The 20982-nt window shown below is 37.8% G+C and overlaps 1 protein-coding gene across 1 annotated transcript in view; it reads right to left on the bottom strand.

Annotated features, from left to right (window-relative positions):
• The window catches only part of CRISPLD1 (cysteine rich secretory protein LCCL domain containing 1), a 46423-nt gene extending 26667 nt beyond the window's left edge, over window positions 1–19756 (bottom strand). Inside the window, exons 1-2 of the mRNA XM_005563573.4 lie at window positions 19340–19756; window positions 18011–18330 (exon numbers count right to left, since the gene is read on the bottom strand). Coding sequence (XP_005563630.3) covers window positions 18011–18268 — 258 coding nt within the window. The 5' untranslated portion in view covers window positions 18269–18330; window positions 19340–19756. The remainder of the gene's footprint in view (window positions 1–18010; window positions 18331–19339) is intronic.
• Window positions 19757–20982: the final 1226 nt, after the last annotated feature.

Raw genomic sequence — 20982 nt, 5'->3', positions numbered from 1 at the left:
TAAAATACATGGAACACCCTGGAAGAGTTCTCTTTCCCATTTAAATTGTTATTTCCAAACTTATATCTTTGATTACATCGTTTGGTTTCTCTTTCCTTATCTCTAACATTACAGAGCTGAAATAAGTCTTTCCAAATTCTTTTGTAATTCAATGGAAAAGACTCAGCTTTCCAATTCCATTGTCTGTACATCACGGTCTCTTAGATGACATCCTGTATTGCTGGTAGTATCCCATAAGAATCAGCTGTAAAATACTATTTCTGGTGACAAAGGCATCTGATGACAATTAAGATGACAACGAAGAGCATCTCTATTACCTAAGAAGCAAAAGCTGTTTTCAAACAGCCGTTTGAGAAGCGGTTTTGTGATAACCAAGGAGATTTCAGATTTCCTAATTACGAGCCCATGACAGCAGAGCTCAATTGTTTCGAAGTATTTGTTTTAATATTGTTCATAACAGATAAATGCAACAGAGAACCTTAATAAAACTTTGCATTTAGTTGAATAAGAAGATAACCTTAATAAAAATTTAAAACCAGGCCTTTCTTCAGTTTAGTACTGAAAATATGATGGTAAAATATTTGAAATAAAGCACAGACTTCTAAATATAATTTTTTGCACAGCTATCAGGAATACCAGAATTTTTCAAGCAGCTCATGAATGCAGAAGTGATTTGAGAAAATCAAAGGCATACAGAATTATCTTTTTAGAAATACTGCTTTAAAATATAATTCTTGCTATGCTACCACTTCTGAAATAAAACAGGTTTGTAAATCATCCATCTTAATTCAATCCCTCCCCAAATCTTTTGTTTTCCTTTTTAAATCAGAAACTACAATCCAAGAATCTGATAGAGTAAGTTGTCAATGTGATCCTAACTACAGCAATAACCTAACTTCCAAGATACCCCAATAGTTCGTTATTCTATGAAAATAACACATTGGACAGTTCAGAATACATCAGATTCAAATTCCAAATATAATGACTCATTATAACATCTGTAAAGCTATGTAATTTTCTCCCAGACATCAATGAAATAAATAAGTAAATAAATCTGTGCGGGAAGAGTGTGAGATGCTTTTGTGACTAAATCATCTGGTATTAAATGCACTATGGCAAGCAGCTGTATTGCACTCCTTACAATTCAATTACTTCAGGTATTTTAAGTGTTGTGCTTCACCCATTCTGAATAGACTTTGTAGTTATAGGGAAAATGCACGAGGCTCAGATTTCAAAGGAAACACTTATGTTACAGGGCACAGTGACTTTGCCAACTACTGAGAAAGAAGCATTACCTTAAGGCAATGCACAAATTAGGGTCTCCTGCAAATTGAGAGATGTGAGGCATGAGTGGCAATGTTTCACTTAAAATCTAAAACAAAGGCTTAAAACCTTAAAAAAATAGCACCCTAACAATTTAGAAAACTCCTCTATATTTTATTAAAATTAAAATACCTTTTGTAATGGAAACTTAATATGCAGATACACTCACAAGATTATTTCAATTAAACCCACTGTATCAATATATACAGATATCATATTGAATATTACATCAGATGCATGACATAGGGCTTACAGTCTTTGTGGGACAGCAAAGCCATTAATTTTCTACAGAATTACAGTCCTTACATTTTCCATAGAATTTCTACTGATTAAGCTCATCTCATCTCAGTGTCAAGGTCCCCCTCCCCAAGTTTGACCATACCTTACCTACCTCGCTTATCAAGAAAATCCTTTAGTAATTGCAAATGTCTCATATAATTGATGGTACTTTAAGTCCTGATCTATACATATTCTTTACTTCTTGATCTTTAAGTCTTCATCTATAGACATGATGCCATTTTATAAGAATAAACATGTGTTCAGTTTATTCATAACCCAGTAAATTTTATATAGATGCAGGATTGATCTAAAAGTCAAGTCTATAAAAATGCATGATAGGAAAACTCATTAAAAAATCCCTCCGCAGTATCTACTTATGAATTAGTTTATGTTTCATATTCAAATATCAAAATAACCATAACTTAGGTTTTGAAAGTAAATAAAAAATAATTGCTTTTGTGTATTTATGTGGGAACATCAAATTTTCAAAATGAAATAAAAAAAGATCTAACAAGTGAAAAACTTCTTGGACAAAAGAAGACAGTTTATGGAGACATAGAAACTGAAATCTACAATTTGACATCCAAACTTCAATTTAAACCAAAGATGACTACTATAAGAAACATTCAAATGTATATTTACATACTTTTAATGAAACGACTATGTTACATTGCTTGGTGTCTCTATATTGCTATATTAAGAATTCTGCGATAAGTTTCCACTAATAATTCCTGCCTCAAGAATGATAAATTGCTGTGCCTGCAAACAGGCAGTGAGAGCTACAAACAACATAGTTTCCCGTTTTCCTTGAATGCCACGAAGCTCAAAGCTGGTTTAGGAACCATAGCATCCTCAATCAGATTTTTAGACATTCCTCAGGAATATGACTATAGCATTATTTTCCTCAATATTAAAACAATGACTAAAAGGATGATTTTTTAAAGAATGGTTTTCAAAAGTCCTTATTTAAAACTCTGAGAAAGAAGATAGTGCTAAATATTCATTTACCCCACACAGTCAGCTCAGTCCCTTACTGCCAAGTTCAGTGTCTTCACAATATAGCTCCACATACTGAGTTACCTCAGGCTCTCCTGCCCCCGGCTTCTGGTTAGATTTGGCCAACAAAACACACAAACAGGAATTCCGAGGGTGGGAGGTGAATTTCAGAATGCGTTGCCCCTCTGAGTCCTCTAGGCCTCACTGCAATGGTGACCGGGTCCTCTCACATGACCCTGCTTCCAGGCACCTGTCTTCACCAGCCTGTGTCAGGACCACAAAAGCCTGGGCACCCTGCCACACCCCATGGCTCGCCTTAATCCTGCCCACAACTCTGCGTATAGGCCCTTCATTATTATTATTATTATTTTTTTTTTTTACTGTTGAACCCTAGTTATTGTGGCATTTGTTTCCTGTTGAGAAACAAATATTTGAAAATGAAAACCTTTCACAGAATTTTGATTAGCAAACTGCCTAACAACCTGTTACCTGACACATACTAGATCTTAATGAATGCTCTCTTCTTCCCCTGTTCCTATGAGAATCTGTTTGATTTGCTGTAATTAACATAGCCCGTCTCTTCCAGTAATTTGGAACATTACCAGTAATTTAGAACACTACTGGTATTTATATGAGTAAGAGAGAAATTAAAATTCAAAATTTTGAATGATTGAAAAATAAGATAATCACTGCTATCTAAAGTTCCAACGAGAGAGTAAACAATCTTATAATTCATGTTTAAGACAACATGAATTACAAAACAAAGGTTGGAGTAAGTTACTCCTAGCTTTGCTGCAAATTCTTAACAATTAACTAATTTAAGACCTTAGTTAAAAAGAAATCTTTCTGAGATTCATTTCCAACTGAAGTCTCCAAGTATCCCTGAAGTTCAGGTGACACTAACATATACATACATTATATATAAAAAACATTTTTTAGGTCAAGAAAGCTCAAGAAACTCAAAGTTTGTAAATAATTTGTAATAAAGTTTCACTTTAAAAGGTCAGACTAATACTGTCATATTACCTCAAATAAAATGTTTCATCATAAGAAGCAGATAAGACAATGGAACAGGGCTGTGCTGCTCAAGTCTGCCATGATTCACACTTGACAGAACAAGGTTGTTTCCACCATTTGGGAAAATCTGACCAAGCCTAAATATCTCCATAATTGAGGCTTAAATCAATTCACACAGATTGTGACAGCCATTTCCTCCCCATTGAATCAGCTGGACACATATTTTCACCACAATCCCTTACTGATGAGGGTCTCACCATATTCCCTTCCACACAATGATGGTAACCTCTACCAAATACTATTTCAAAACATACCTCTTCTAAGAGGCTTTACTCGTCACTGCTTTATTCTGAAATTCTTCATGATTTATATGCAGTGTAAAATATATTAATTTGTACTTCTTACCATACTGTGACTTACATCTTGAAAACAGTTCATCAAGAGTTTTGGCATTCTGATCACTGTATCTCCTGGAAGATCCTATCGTGAACTTCAGAGGGCTTCTGACCATCCCCAGATCGTGAGACAGAGATGTCAGAAACCCAGTGCAACTCAGAAAGTCACTGAAATCCAGTGATAATTTAGCCACCTGTCATGTTTACTAAATGAGTTTGCACTAACCCAAAATGAATGAGTTTGCCCTAAGCCAAAAACTATTCTACTTAAAAACATAAAATTTTGTTTTATATAAAATTGTTTTATGTAAAATTGTTTGCATAAATTCATGTTTAAAATATATAAAATGGTTTTACCTAACTTTATTTTTTATTACATTTTACATAATTTTATATTTTTCAATAGAGTACATCAGGATATGTAAAACAATATTTACATATCATGTCAAGCTTGCAATGATATGTAATTATGTAAAACATTTTAGTGAAAAGCTTTCACTAAAAAGAATGTTTTTGCAATTTTCTAATAAAACTATTTTGTCAAGACAGAATTAAATCCTTTTCATTCTGTCTACTTTAAATTGTTGTTGAAAATCTTGTCATCTTTTCATTTTTTTCATTCATCCCATTTTGTTTTCCTTCCGGCTAACACAAACTGAGCTTAGGGCATGTGTCAGCCACACAACCGGGGAATGCAAAGATTACCATGGCACAGTCCCTTCCTACAAAGGAATGTGAGGCTAGAGAAAGAGACAAGGATGTAAACACTGCAAGCAGCGGCATGTAAAGGAGGCTATGGAAGCCAGGGAACTGGGTCTGGGGGGCACCTAATTCTGTATGGAGGGTTTAGACAAAAGCAGGTTAGGCCCTAAGTGAATCTTAAAGGAAGTAGAAATTCATTACAAAGAAAACAAGGAGGGCGATAGGCATTCTCACTGTCTGCAAAGGGGAGCAGGCTTGGCGAGATCTGTTTAGCATAAAAAATCTCAAGGCACATGTAATAACACGGTAGATGTTCACGTGAAATAGCACTGCTTTGTATTTGTTCAGGTTGTACTCACTTATTCACAGTACCCTTGATTTAGCAGACCTCTTGGCCTTTTCTTTCCACACAGGAGTTCCCATGTTCTTATTCCATCTTCATTCAAGAGCTGCCCCTCCCTCAACACTTTTTTTCATTTTGATTTTCCTTCTCTGGACAACATCTGATCTCATTCATTATTTCAGATACGGATTTAATATGTCTTGAGCAAGTATAAGATACAGTTTTACGTTTTATTACCAGCAGCCCCTTTACCAGACTGTCCAGCATTTTGGTGGTTACTTTGTATTGTTTGACTTGCAACAACATACAGGGGACATTCTAGAAACACTAAGTCCCGTGTTCACTCTCAGTCTTGCCTAATAGCTCATTATCCTTTTATCTAGTTGCTGCCCTCCAACCCCTCATACTTACCCAACTGAAATTCTACTTCCTCCCTTCTTACTCATATGGCCTTTAAGGTTTATTCCGTCAGTGGCTGTATTTCACTTTTCACTATCCAGCAGAATTGTGCCATTAACTAACTTTGAGATTCATTTCCCATTTCTCCTCCAATTAGACTGACTTCAACATTAGGCCTTAGAGGAGAGAATCTTATTGTTCAAACTTCTCCAACATTATGCATTATAAGTACTTTGTAAAAAAAAAAAATGAAAAAGAAATTCCATTTTCCTGCCTTAACAGTTACAGTCACTACCTTATATAAAGAAAAAAGGGAGGAGAATGTGATAGTTGAAGAGGGAGAAAATAAAGAACCTGTATTTTATAATTATTCATGTCCCAATTTAAACCTCACTTCCTCCAGGAAGGATAAAGCCTTCTACTTAAAATGAGGTTGCTAGAACAGCGGCCACCACATCACCTGGGGGTTTGTTAGAAATGCAGAATATTGGGGTTCCCAGACCTATTGAATCGAAATATATATTTTAACAAGATTCCCAGGGGATTCATATGCACATTAAAGTTTGAGTACTATTAGACAAAAGCACCCCTTATTTCTACCCCCAAAATCATACCTACTTGCTTTGCCATGACAAAAATATGCTTTCTATCTTTAATATTCTGCTATTTTCATAACATGTTTTGGCTTAAAAATTAAAATATAAAGCATGGCTTACTAAATAGACTGTGTCCTTTTTCAAATGTTTGCCTTTGAGGTTTATGAGCTGCCAATATAGAAAATCTGCTGTCTTTTTCCCAATTAGCATGTATGTGTAAGTAGTTGACTTAATCACACCTTACTGATTCTGTTAACAAGTCAAAAGAAGAAAAAAGTAAGCTTCGCCAGATCAGTTTCAGCTTCTTATTTTTAGCCAGTTTAATAACCCGGTAATCCAAGTAACATATTTGGGTCAACAGTTCCATAATTTTCATAATTTAGATTCCTGTACAACCATATGTATTTAGCATTCAATTGCAATATGAACCCCAAACAAGCTATCTGGTATGTATCTGTACTAGATCCATATTATCTAATATCTGAGTACTTAAAAAATTAATCCATTACTAACATGTCTTTGATTATCTCTTTCTAATCTCCAGATGTTGCCTAGTCAAATGTCTCCAAAGGGAAAGCAGGTGACACCACATACAGTGGTGTGATAGAGTGGTGTGACCAATGGCAAATCAGAGAAGAAATTATTACTTTAAATCTCTGATTCTTGTCAATACCTTGAAATAATATAGTAAACTTCTTCGCTGCTATTAAATCTCTGAACTTTACTGTTTTTTGTTTTTGTTTTTTTTTTGAGATGGAGTCTCTCTGTCACCCAGGCTGGAGTGCAGTGGCACGATCTCGGCTCACTAAAATCTCCATCTCCCAGGTTCAAGCGATTCTCCTGCCTCAGCTTTCCCATTAGCTGAGACTACAGGCATGCATCATCACACCTGGCTAATTTTTCTATTTTTGATAGAGATGGCATTTCACCATGTTGATCTGACTGGTCTCGAACTCCTGACCTCAGATGATCCACCCACCTCAGCAACCAAAGTGCTGGGATTACAGGCATGAGCCACCACACTGGCTCCATCTCAAAAAAAATTCAAAATAAAACAGAAATTTTTATTCACCTAAAAGGCCAAAAAGGATTCTGGGACCAGGCACTGTGGCTCTCGCCTATAATCCCTGCACTTCAGGAGGCCGAGGCAGGAAGATGACTTAAGCCCAGGAGTTCAAGACCAGCCTGGGAAACACGGCAAGACCAATCTCTACAAAAAATTTAAAAATTAGCTGGGTGTGGTGGTATGTGCCCGTAGTCTCAGCTACTCAGGAGGCTGAGGAGGAGGACGGCTTGGGCCCAGGAGTTTGATGATGCAGTGAGTCATGACTGTGCCATTGCACTACAGCCTGGGTGACAGAGCAAGACGTTGTCTCAAAAAAAAAAAAAAAAAAAAAGGATTCTGGTCCATGTTTTTATGTCTACCTTATTTTCTAATACTTACCCTGTTATGGAATAAAATTCAGTCCCACAGTCCTTCTTTGTTAAATTCCAACCTTATTCCTGACTTGAAGACTTTGTGCCTAGTATTTCTCCTGCCTAGAATGATGGGTCTCTGTATCTTTCCTTAGCTGACTCCTTGTAATTCACCAATTCAGAAAAGCCTTCTCCAACTACCCAATAGGATTAGCTCCACCTCCCTCATTCTCTATCACCTCACTCTGCTTATTTTCATTAACTGGTCAAACGCCTTATAAACTAATGCATTCCTCAGCATTAAGAACAGTGCCTGTCACATAAGTGCTCAGTCAATATTTGCTGATTTAAATGCCTTTTTAAACGTAAATTTATCAATAATAACAAATCACTGTAATCAATTATAAAAGCCTTACAAGTAGCTTTTTAAAATTATGAAGGCAACAAATATTTAGGAAAATAAGAACATGGTTAGACATACTGTAATATCTTCACCAGATAATTCATTACCACTTGAATTTTCACATTTTTCTTCCTGTAAACTAAATATCATACATATAAATGTATTATATGTGCATACATGTATAAATATCCTCCATGATGTATGTGCGTGTATAAATATAACATATGTATATTTATGCATATATAAATAAAGCAATTAGCCATTTTTATAAAGCCATTTTTATAAAGCCATTTTTATAAAGACTTGGCTTTGATTTAGTAAAAATCACTACAAATAAAATTTTAAAGCCATGTGCAATGATTTGGTGTATAAATTCCCGTAAGGAATATGTGAGAGAGCACAGCCTGAACAATAGCAAAGAGAGAATTTTCCTGAACTAAATGTAACTCTTAAGTGTGACTATATGATTATTACATTTTCATATTTAAATAAAGGCATTCAGTAAAGTGCAAAAATTATGCAAATAAATTACATTTTCCTATTTATTGTCATAAAATTTGAGATACATTCCCAGATTGAATTATCTATTCTAAAACTAAGTTGAAAACTTTAGGCTGGAAGAGAGTTAAGACTGTGTATTAGCTGGGCCTGGTGACACATTGCTGTAGTCTCAGCTACTCAGGAGGCTGAAGTGGAAGGATGGCTTGAGCCCTGGAGGTCAAGGCTGCAGTGTGCTGTGATTGTGCCACTGCACTCCAGCCTAGGGGACAGAGACCCTGACTCAAAACAAAAGACTGTGGGTACCACCTGACCCACAGGAGATATTGCATGTTCGATAAATAGGTAATGAATAATATTTCTGATCCCATTCTTGAACTAGTCTTAGACCACTATGACTTCATCCAAACTGTATTATCAGATTTCAGTAGCCTCTATATTGTCAAATATGTTGTAAAATTGTCATATCTGCATTTTACTTGAGCTTTATAAGCAGCATTTGACAGAGCTGATCACTCTTTCTGCTTTTCTTCATTTGAATTCCAGGCCATCATGTTCTTCTGGTTTTCTTCCTAATTCTCAATTTTCTTTGTGTTTTTCCTTCTCATCTTCCCTACCTCTACACTTTAAAGTGTGTCAAGAACTCATGTCTTGACCATCTGTATGTATACTCATTCCCTTGACGACCTCATCTCTCCTCATGAGTTTAAATACCATCTAAATGATGGTGAGTCCTAATTTCATGTTCAAGATTTGCCTCCATATATTAACTGCTTTGTATCTAATGGCATACTTGACACATTCATTTCGATATCTAAGCTAAATCTCAATTTGAATATGTCTCAAACTGAGCCCCAACTTTCTCTACCTAAAACTGGTCTATCCATATTCTTCCCCATCTTAGAAAAAATAACAACTACCACGCTTCCAAGATCTAATGGCGCAAACTGTACAGCTATACCCCATATGCCAAATAAGTCTGCCAAAATGAAATAAAATCCCAAAGACATTCCCATGACAGTGCAATTAATAGTGATTGCTGGGCAGAAACTGGACAATTTCCTGTTCTACTTCTCATGCAAAAGTTCTCATCTTCTGTTTTTATGGAGGGAGGAAGGAGACTGAGTTTTGAGAGGGAAGGCAGACTAGGTGAGGAAACAGCAGGCAAATCTATCCCAGAAAGGGAGGAGACAGAGGTTGCGTTCCTCCTCCTCTAATCTCTTGAAATTGTGTGGGTAAAATGGGTAACCAGTGATTTCTGGAATCTCTGCAACCATTCCAGAAGTCCTTGCAAGTTGAAGGATCCAGAATCTTCTCCACTGATATTCAAACCAGAGGGGAAACTGCCATCAGTTTTCAAAACACGGCAGCCAAGGCTTGGATGGATTTAGATCTTGCATCAAATGCAGGAAATCCCAGCCTACTGGCTGGCTGGCCAGCCAAGTCAATTTCATTCATCTTGCAACAAGGCCTCCTTTAATTTTCCAAGATGAATTTTATGATCACATAGGGATTTATATTCATACTCTTTCCATTTCTTACTACCTTCATGGCTGTCACCCCACTCCTAGCCACCATCAACTATTGTACGATTACTGCAATTGCCTTGTCTTCCTGTTCACAGCTGTGCTCCTCTTCGCACCGCCTAAAGTATGTTCTCAACAAAGCCAGAATGATTCTGAATAAATGTAGGGAAGGTCATGCTATTCATATGTCGAAATGCCTCAAATGGCTTCTTATCATAAACTCAGCTAAAAGAAAGAGTTTTTACGATGATCTGCATCTCTTCCCCAATTAAACCTGTAACCTCATCTCCTACCACACTTCTCATACTCCGTCTGTCTGCCACATGGGCACCCTGGCTGTCTGGAGACTCGCGTCTATTCCATGCAAGGAAGAATGTTTGTTCTGTTTCTACTAGGAGCCTAGATAGTGCCTGGGATTTAGTAAACTCCCAATACTTGCTGAATAAAGGAATGAATAAAAGCACAATTCCAAAATTTTGTGGCATATCTCAGGCTCTGGATGTTCCATTCTCCTATTGAAACTACTTTTCTTCTCTTGTCTTTCTAAACCCATAGATATGTTGCTAATATTTAAGGGAGAATAGAACTGGGTTGTAATGTCACTTTTCTTTCTATAGGTATTGCCATCTATGGTGCAATCTTCAAAAAGAAAAATACACTCACTTTAAAGGTCGAAGTCTTAAAAATATTCAAAATAAAGTTTTGTAAACTTTAAAATTCTGTAGAAAATGATACTTAAAACAACTTTATTGTATCTCAATACTACTATTAAAGCAAAAACACTTTAGGAAAATTAAATAAGCTATTTTAAATTCAGAATAAGGGAACTTTAGTAATTTTAAGTAATAATGATATTCTTTAAATAAACAGAAATTTCATATACCTTTAGGTGTATGTGGATACCGTATGTCAAAGATATAAAAATATTTCATTTTTGAAAATGACCAGTCAAGCAACAGTATACAGAGAGAAAACTATTATTTTAGGAGTTAAGAATTGCAGTAACCTTAATTGCCATTAAACCTTAATTGCAATAAAATATTTATTGCAATGAATTCTTGGCACTTGTACCAAGATCAGGACACAAGCTATGGGTAAGGAAGTCATAAGGCCATCATTTCTTTATCTACATTTATTCTGGACATATATCACTGATAGCAAATAATGTTAGAAAATGTGAATTTATGAGAGTAAATGAAGCAATTCACAAGCTAAAGATCACTTTTGCATATTCTAGATTAGCATTACCCTGTTCAACAAACTAGATTGTCCCATGTCCAGTTTCTGGAGTTATCTTCTGTACTGAAGCACAGAAGGAAAAAAACAAAACATAATTTCTAATTTTAAGCATGGCCTTAGAAAGAACATAAGTAACCAATTGAAACCAAGACATTGTTTGCATCAACATACACCCAGGACTGAAAGTACCACCAGTTATTTGGCCCTTGGGTTCTGGTTCCCTAGCGAAACCAGATGTGTTTCATTTTACAGTTAGAAAAGTGTCATTCATGTGAAGGTTCTGCCCATAGCCTCTCCAATACATGTGGGGAGAGGAGGCATGCATAGCAATCAACTCCCCAGCAGAATGTCTGCCAACACTTCTCAAAAAAAAACAGGGAAACAGTAATAACAGCAAGAAACAGTTTACACAGTTGACCCACATGTCCTTTTTAGGTCACCTGCCCTCCCTGGTTGCTAAAGTACATTCTACACTTAGGTACACTTTGTATAGTAACAAACTATTTTGAACTTTATCTATAATATTTTACAGACTATGTTAAAAATATGCAATAAGGGGTAAAGACTCATTAATCTGTTTTATTATTTAAATTCCACAACATTTCAATACATTTACTAACAGTTTAGTAGCTCTATGTTATACGACATTTTTTAGCAGCTCATGAAAATTTGAAAAACTAGGGAAAAAATCCTGAATTATTTGAAGCATTTACACTTTTTTCTCAAGTGTTTCTAATTTCCCACATCAATATCCCTGGTTTTGGTGATATTCTACCTTCCAGAACTTTTATTATTTTAATTTCTCTGTCTTACCTGTCCTCCATATTTGTTTCATATAATCTTACCTATTCATCCATCCATCCCCTTATTCAACAAGTATTTATTGAGCAACAATATTCTATCAACAAATGTTTACTGAGTAGCCCTTCTATTCACCAAGCTTAGTTATAAAGATAAATAATGTATGATACTTATCCTTCTAGTAATTCAGTCTTAGAAAGGAAAACAAGTATGATATTTCACTGCAAAAAAATAGGCTTTAATACTATAAATAGGCTTAAATAAATAGGAATGCAGCAGTGGAATGGCGAGAGCAGAGGGAGCTTTATAGGAAAGACAAAGTTTAAGCTGTTTTGAGGGAAAAGTAAGAGTCTGTGGCCGTGCCCAGTGGCTCACACTTGTCCAGCAGTTTGGGAGGTTGAGGCGGGTGGATCACCTGAGGTCACGAGTTCGAGACCAGCCTAGCCAACATAGTGAAACCCCATCTTTACTAAAAACACAAAAATTAGCCAGGCGAAGTGACACACGCCCGCAATCCCAGCTACTGGGGAGGCTGAGGCAGGAGAATCTCTTGAGCCTGGGAGGCGGACATGCAATAAGCCAAGACAGTGCCACTACACTCCAGCCCAGCACGAGGGCATGAGGAGGTATGCCCATCTTCAAGAACACTGAGTAATTCAATGGGAACACAGGTTCAAATAAACACAAGGGAGTTGACCACTCTGGGGCAGATTGGACAACATGCTTCCATTTATAAGCTAATCATGGTGGGCTTTAAATTGTGAGCAGCCAGAAGTCAACAGAACTGTTGTGCAACTAAGCAACCAGCACAGACTGGTTTGAAGGAAAAGTCACCTTCACTAATGGTGAGGAGAGTGAGGTAAATTAGAAATAAAGTAGGTACAAAGACCGGCATGGTGGCTCATGCCTGTAATGCCAGCACTGTTGGAGGCCAAGGCGGGCAGATCACTTTAGACTAGGAGTTTCAGACCAGCCTGCCCAACATGGTGAAACTCCATCTCTATTAAAAGTATAAAAATTAGCTGGGGATGGTGACGTGCACCTGTAATCTTAGCTACCTGGGAGGCTGAAGCAGGAGAATCACTTACACTTTGGAGGCAGAGTTTGCACTGAGCTGAGATTGTGCCACTGCCCTTCAGTCTGGCAGAGAGAGCGAGATTTAGTCTCAAAAAAGAAAAAAAAAGGAAAAAAAAAGAAAGGAGGAACAGAACAGACTGGTATAGTCTGCTAGGTGGGAAGCTGTGGTACCAGTGTAGGTATGAAAAGAGCAAAGATTAGAATGCAATAGAAGAGAGGGATTCAAAAGACATTTGAGACAGAAGCTACACAATTTGGCAAGTAATGGTGTATTGATGTTCGTGTGTGTATGATATACGGAAATGTGTGGTAAAAAGTTAAGGATGTGACCAATTTTCTGGTTTTTTTTTTTTTTTTTGTATGTTTCTTAGAAAGTACTGAGAAGATGTTAGTGATATTCATCATCAACAAAGAGGCTGGCAGGTGAGGGTAGAGGAAAAGGATAAGGCAGGTTTTTTTGGGTTTTTTTTTTTGACACTTGCAGTGTGCAGTATTATGTCTGTGGAGTAACATTACATGGAGATGGTCCAATAGGCAGTAGGAAATACAAAAATGAAGCTCAAATGAAGCTCAAAGACAGCGCTGTCAGCTGGAGATACAGAATATGGAGCCACAAATACAGGATATTTAAAGTCAGAGGAGTACAGAAGTCCCTGTAGAAAGGGAAAAGGACAGAAGTGAAAACTTGGGAAACAAACTTTTCAGAGATGTGTGGGAAACAAGAGCATGGGGACATGGAAGAACCAAGCAATGCAGTCTTAAAACACATAATGCAAACGCTTAAAGAAAGCAAAGCTGTTCCACAGTAGCAAATGGCTTATCTCATTACAACCTGTCAGGTTTGTATTCTTTTTTTTTTTTTAATAGACTTAAGGAGTGTAAGTGCAGTTTTGTTACATTGATATATTGTGTAGTGATGAAGTCTGCACTTTAGGTGTAACTACCACCCAAATAGTGTACAATATACACATTACATGATTACATATATTACATAATGTAATATACACATTACATAATTTCTCATCTCTTGCCACCCTTGCCACCTCTCCAAGTCTCCAGCGTTTATTAATTCACTTCCTATATCCATGTGCACATAGTATTTAAACTCCCACATGTAAGTGAGAACATACGGGATTTGACTTTCTGTTTCTGAGTTATTTCACTTAAGATAATGATCTCCAGTCCCATTCACATTGCTGCAAAAGACATGATTTCATTCTTTTTTATGGCTGAGTGATATTGCATGATTTATGAATTAAATATTTACATGTAAGACCTGAAACTATAAAAACTATACAAGAAAACCCAGGGAAAACTCTTCTAGACATTGGCCTAGGCAAAGAATTTATGAAAAACACCTCAAAAGCAAATGCAACTAACACAAAAATAGACCAATGGTGCTAAAACGAAAAAGCTTCTGCACAGCAAGAAATAACCACAGAGTAAACAGACAACCTACAGAATGGAAGAGAATATTTGTAAACTATGTATCTGACAAAGGACTGGTATATGGAATCTACAAGGAACTCAATGAGAAAAAAACAACCCCACTAAAAAGTGTGCAAAGGACATGAACAGACATTTTTCAAAAAAAAAAACAAAAACATAAAAATGGCCAATAAACATATAAGGTTTATATTCCTTCATTTATTTTGCCAATGAGAAGAACAACGCCTAGAATGTTTGCTGACTATCAGGGTTCACGTGCCAATAAGCAGCAGAAGCAAAATGTGAACCTGCTGAAATCTAGGTCCAAAGCCAATACTTTTTCCTCCAAAACCCACTGCCACTTCAGCAACAGTATCACTGAATGCCCTAAAAGTTCCAGTTTCTCCATTTACCCCAAATTAAATGTAGGTAATCTCCTTCCTTAGGATTACTGGTTTCTATCACCAATAACTTATTTCTCCTCATCCTGACTCTGCCACAAGGTCTGTGCTTTCATCAACTAATCTGCTTCCATGAACTTAATCTGCTTCCAGTTCCCTACAACCAGCCTGCCAATTCCTGCCACCCTGCATTTTTCTCTTCCACTTCCTCTAATTGACATATACCCCCAACTCTTTCCTACGATTCACGTTTCTGACCACCTTCAGAAACAATATATACCTCATCTCATCCACTGATTAGCACTCAAAATTAGAAATGTTCCATTTGTTCTGTGCTCCTCTGGCATTACTCACAGATGTGAACAAAGAATTCTGTGTCCTTGCTAACAAGCAAATTTTCAAATGAGTCTATTTCTTTATTCTCAATCAACACCTAAAGCTCTTTAAAAGAAAATAAGCTTTCCAGACTCAAGTTTTTTGTTTGTTTGTTTGTTTGCTTGCTTGCTTGTTTGTTTTAAGGCAGTGTCTTACTCTGTCACCCAGGCTGGAGTGCAGTGGCGTGATCTCAGCTCACTACAATGTTCCCCTCCCGGGTTCAAGCGTTTCCGGTGCCTCAACCTCTCCAGTGGCTGGAATTACCGGTGCATGCCACCATGCTTGGCTAATTTTTTGTATTTTTAGTAGAGATGGGGTTTCACCATGTTGGCCAGGCTGGTCTAGAACTCCTGAACTCAGGTGATCCTCCCACCTCTGCCCCCAAGTGTTGGAATTACAGGCATGAACCACTGCACCCAGCCCAGACTCAATTTTTAACCCTAAAAGTTAAATGAGTAAAAGAGTAGGGGTAGAAATGTAACATTAATAATGTCCGGATACGGCCTGGCTCCCATAGGTTTAAGGACAAAGAGTTACCTAAAATATGCACCAAGTATAAATAAGGTAAGTGGTTATTCAAACATTTAACATGAAATGACAGACACATAGGGTAGAAGGGGCCAAAACCAGTAGTACTTATCATAGGACATTGCAGATTTTATAGGAAATAGCCCTTTAGCCAGTTTAAAGGTTTGTTTTCTCAGAATAAATAAATTTTTTTTTTTTTTTTTTTTTTTTTGAGACGGAGTCTCGCTCTGTCGCCCAGGAATTGGATTTTCACAAGAATGATCTACATCTCATTTACATTGTTATAAAATGCCTAAATCAACAGTATTTCAAATAAAATAGTATTTTAGACTTCACCTTAAATGTGTACTCTAGAAAATGTGTATTACAGTTGGGCAATGCACTTCTCTGCAGACCAGTTAATGGCCAAGACACAGTTCCAGTGCTAATAGTATCTAAGGGCAACACAACATAAACCCTGGCTGGTTTCTGAATCTACATTTCAAGGACAGACTGAAACCAGTGAAACTAAAAAGAAACTCATATAAACATCCCAGACCAGATATCATACAATAGGCAGTTATTATTATTATTATTATTATTGGAAGCCAGACATGAGAACGAATCACAGAACTGTTCTTCCATGATTTCCATATTACTGAAAACACACACAAATATTCTCAGATTGCATTTTGTGGGTTTGAACTCCCAAGTTCTTCCTTAAGTAAAAAGTAGCTGAATACCTATTCACGTGGAATAAGCATTCAGTAGCCTAGTTGGAAAGGCTCCAGAACTGGCCACTCTGTTTGAAGTCTCATTGATGAAGAAGTCATAGAATTTTTCACTTTAGACAAACACTATGCAAGAGGCAGAAATATAAGACATGACAGATGTCATGTCCTGCACAGTATTTTGAGAAGAGCTGGCAATTTCCTTAGATATTATATTTAAACCATATAAGGAAACATAAAATTAGTTATACATGTCTTGGTAACATTTACTGAGATCTTGAAGTATGTTTGATAATGAGCTAAACTGTGTCCAGGTTATCTCCTTTTATCTTCCCAATAATCCTTTGAGGTGAGTATATAATGCTAGGCACCAGGAAACTGAAGTAGAGAGAAATTAGCAAATGCCCAATGTCACATAGCTAGAGGGTGTCAGTGCCAGAAGTTTAATCCAGACAGCCTCATTCCTGAGTCTCAATTCTTAATCCCTGATTAGTTCTCTTGAGTGCCACCTACTTTCTTTAGGGTAAAATAATTTTTTTCTGGTAAAAGTTAAAATAGTGTAATGCCATACTTTATAATGGGTGATAGGAACTCAGAACTTCCATGCTTCATGAAAATTATCCAAATAAAGAATATCCACCAAAACTAAGGTAAATGCAGAAAAAAACTAATGTATGAAAATTAACTGCAATGAAAATGCCATTTCCAACATTTGTTAAGTAAGTTTTGCCATCACCAACAACTATTTATTATCAGGCTTTGCTAGTGCATTCCTCATTCATAGAAGGAATATAATAACTGATTTTTGAAGTTTTCTAAATGTTTAGGGTATGAAATGGCAGTATACTCATAAGTTACATGCTAGTAGTCTTAAAGAAGTAATTCTGTCCCTTAAAGTTGCAAATTTACTCAGAGTAAACATAAGGTTGTTAAGGATAAGTTGCATATTTTAAATTAATCCTTTGCCCAGGCTTATTTTCATGCTTCAAGTTCACAAATAATAAATCCAAGGGAAGAAAAAAAGCCATTGCCAAAGCACTGTTTAACATAAAGCAACCATAAAAATGTATCTTTTACAATGTCATTTACATGTTTATAAGAAACAAAGACCCATTAGAAACTATATATACCAGCAATCCAGCAATTATTTCTTCCAATTATTAGTCCATTTTCAGATCCACCATTCATAAAAAGGTTCTATCAGGAATTAGGAAGTAAATTTTCAGTTAAGTCAATTAACAGCAAATATACCAGCTGTTTTCCATTTTCACTATATTAACCTTCCTGGTAAGAGTAGAATTTACAGCACTTAGTAGGAACATTGTTTCTAAAGGCATTTAGTCCTACTCTGAAATGTCAAGAGCTCTTAGAAACAAGAGGAACATTATTAATAAATGAATACGTAGAGGAAAATACCCTGAAAGAAAATCTTTTCTTAAAACATATAAAATATTCATATAAAACAAATGACTAAAGAGTAAAGAACAGCATGAGGACTGCTGACTGAAAGCATGAATAAACATTTCTTTTGTACATACCACTTGAAAAACGTCCTTACCATATACTCCATATTAGAGGCTGTTGGATACACCTGACTTCGTAATTTATTATGAAGGTCCAAAATACTCTGCATGTCATTGTCTGTGATGGCCCTTTTCCCTCGCTGTTTGGCTGTCCACCACTCACCATCCTCATCCATGTACTTTTCCAAAAGTTTCTCCAATAAAGTGGCATTAGGAACCACCATGGCTGGAATTGCTCTAGCCATGAACAGCACTGTGGTTACTCTGAGCCACTCCCGCGCGGTACACTTCATAATGAATGACCTCAGGATTTCCCCAGGAAAATCTCCAAGACAGGCTCTTCCACTCCTTTTGGCTATAACGACATGTCATGTGATTAAGATGAAAATACCGGCAGATATGAATTTTCTAATAACACGAGCAAAACAAGTTACAAAGGAAGTGTGTCAGTTTGATCTATCTATTTAACAACAGAAAATGGACACTCATATTTTGAAATAACTTATCTCCAACCCATTTTTTTTTCTTCCAGAGGACTTTTCACAATGCAGTTTCCACAAAATAGAAAACTGTATTGTCCAAGATAATACCCCTGAGGCCAAACGTAAATGGCAAAAGTAGCCTAGAAGAGTCAAAGCTTGAAAATACTATGTGAATTGCAAGACTTTAAGTGGCTACACATTACACATATTCTGCAAAAGATGTTATATACACCTAGAATGTTTGACTTCAATCTAGAGGTTCATGTTTCTCTATGAAGAGTTTTAAGGTGTTAGTATTTTATTTGGTATTATTCCAGTGGCACATCTCTGTTGCACAGACACTCAAAATGTCCACAGCATTCTAAAATTGAGAGTGAATGTTTCAAAGAAATACAAAAGGCTATTCATATATGCATCCAAGGGTACATCTAGGGGGCCCCGTGAACTACTGCAAATGAACGGTTTGGGTCCCTGGGGTAAGTCTCTTCTTACTCAGGCTCAGGTCAAGAACTCAGTATTTCCTGGAAAGTTTGTGACTAATCTGTGGCCTGCACCCGAAGAAGTCAGCAGCTCCCCGGCAACTTGAGAGCTTTTCCTCTCGAGTGTGAAGGCACACACAGTTCTCTGAATTCAAATGGAAAGCGCGACAGAGAAAGGAGGTGAAACCAACAAAGTCACTTACAAGAACTGGAGCTCCCGCTAATCTCTATCGTCGCTGCTTTCCGAGTAGCCCACCCACCCCTCGAGCCTAACCACTCTGTACCAGTAGGCTTTTTTTTTTTTTTTTTTTTTTTTTTTTTAAGTACAGTTTAAGAAGGAAAAGGGAGATAGGAAAGGGTGGCAGCTTGACGACCCAGCGATGCGTTTTAGAATCGGCCTTACCTCTCCAGTGTGAAGTTTCCTGGCAGAGCTGAGCCAAACCGGACGGCCGGCCTCTGCAGCCGCCCAGAGCCTTCACACGGGACCGCAGACCGAGAGCCCCGCTCGGGAAGGGCCCGAGCACCGCGCGTCAGGGGGGCAACGTGGGCTCTGACTGCAGGAATACGCGAGCCTCCGCCTCTCTGGCTCCCTCAACCTTGAAGAAGTGGCAGGCAAAGCGTCCAAAATTAGACCTGCAGTTAGGGTGAGAAGGGAGCTGCTTCGTTAGTTTGCCAGGGTGGGCGCCCCAGAGTCTCTGAGCATTATCTGCAGGAGCGACGGGCGGGGACACCAGCAAGGCTCGGCTGCGGAGGCTGGAGGCGACCTCTTGCTCTTGCTGGGTGCAGCCGGTGCGCGCAGAACCAGGCGCCGAGCGCTTTCGTCGCTCCCTCGCGCTCCAGAGCATTTATTGCGGCCCCAGCGCGGGCACGTGACTTCAGCGCCCCTCCTCGCCCACCCCCACCTCCAGCCTGCCTTGGCCAGAGGCCCGCCAGAGCCGCCAGAAGCAGCCCGCCCTGCTTCTCTGGGACGCTGCGAAGCCAGGGCGCTCGGCCTTTGTAGGCGTGCTTTGGGCTCCCAATACCTGAGCCCGGAAGGTCTGGTCCCCCCGTGGGAGATATGTGCAAGGAGGGCCCCAACCCCCGTCAACCCCGCCAGCTCCCCTGCATGCAAAGATCCTCCTCCCACTCAGTTCCGTTCTGCTGATACGTTGAAATGCCTTTCAGGGTCCTTACAGAGGAAGGGGCTGCCCCAGAGAGCATGGAGTGGGTGGGGGATGGGGTTAACACCTTCAATCTTGGAGGCACAAAAGGGGGAAATAGGGGACGAAATGGAGAAAGAAAGTCTTTTCCTTTTATTTTTCCCAGGGGTCCGCATCCTTGATGAGATCCAAGCGGGGAAGATGTTCAATAGAATTTGGGGTCAATATGTGACTCAGAATGGCCTGACAGTTGAGACACCCTCTTTATTCATAAAATATGAGGCACTGTCTTCTCAAGGTGGCCATAGCACTTTGTTTTCTTATGATGTATACATTTAAGGAGTTGATATAAAGGATGCCATTGGTTAATTTATCAGGGATTGTTGACAAGAATTGAAACGCCAGAATAGGTAGTGAAAAGAGAGGCCGTTCCTTTGTTCATGTTGTAATCTGGAGTAAGAAAATTGCTAATTTTAAATTCACAACAGCTTACCCTACCGAGTGTGGAGCTGTTTTTTATTTTTATTTTTAATTATTTTAATCCATCTATGTTTGCTTCCCTAATGTGGTGAATCATAATCTCAATTTTCATTCTTTCTAAATGCTAGAGTATCTAGCATATGATCAAATCGAGTACAACATTGTGGTCATAACTCAAATCATCCCAAGCTGTTGCCTGTCTCTTTCCACCATTCAACTACACCGTGTCTATCAAACCTAAAAACTCAAATGTAAGCCTCAGCTGAAGGTGAGACCTAGCTTCCTGTCACAGACAAGGGAAGCATCACTTATTAGAGAGATGCAGAAGGTGAAAAGTTTTGATGCACATAAGACTTTTATAGAAGTGTAATTCTGCAATTTTATAGCAGTTTTAAGTACGAAAAGTTCTTAACTTTGTATTTTTCTA

The sequence above is a fragment of the Macaca fascicularis genome, chromosome 8 (genome assembly GCF_037993035.2).
Source record: "Macaca fascicularis isolate 582-1 chromosome 8, T2T-MFA8v1.1".
NCBI classification, from domain to species: domain Eukaryota; kingdom Metazoa; phylum Chordata; class Mammalia; order Primates; family Cercopithecidae; genus Macaca; species Macaca fascicularis.
Note: the sequence above shows the minus strand (reverse complement) of the source record. Positions and strands in the feature narration are given on the sequence as shown.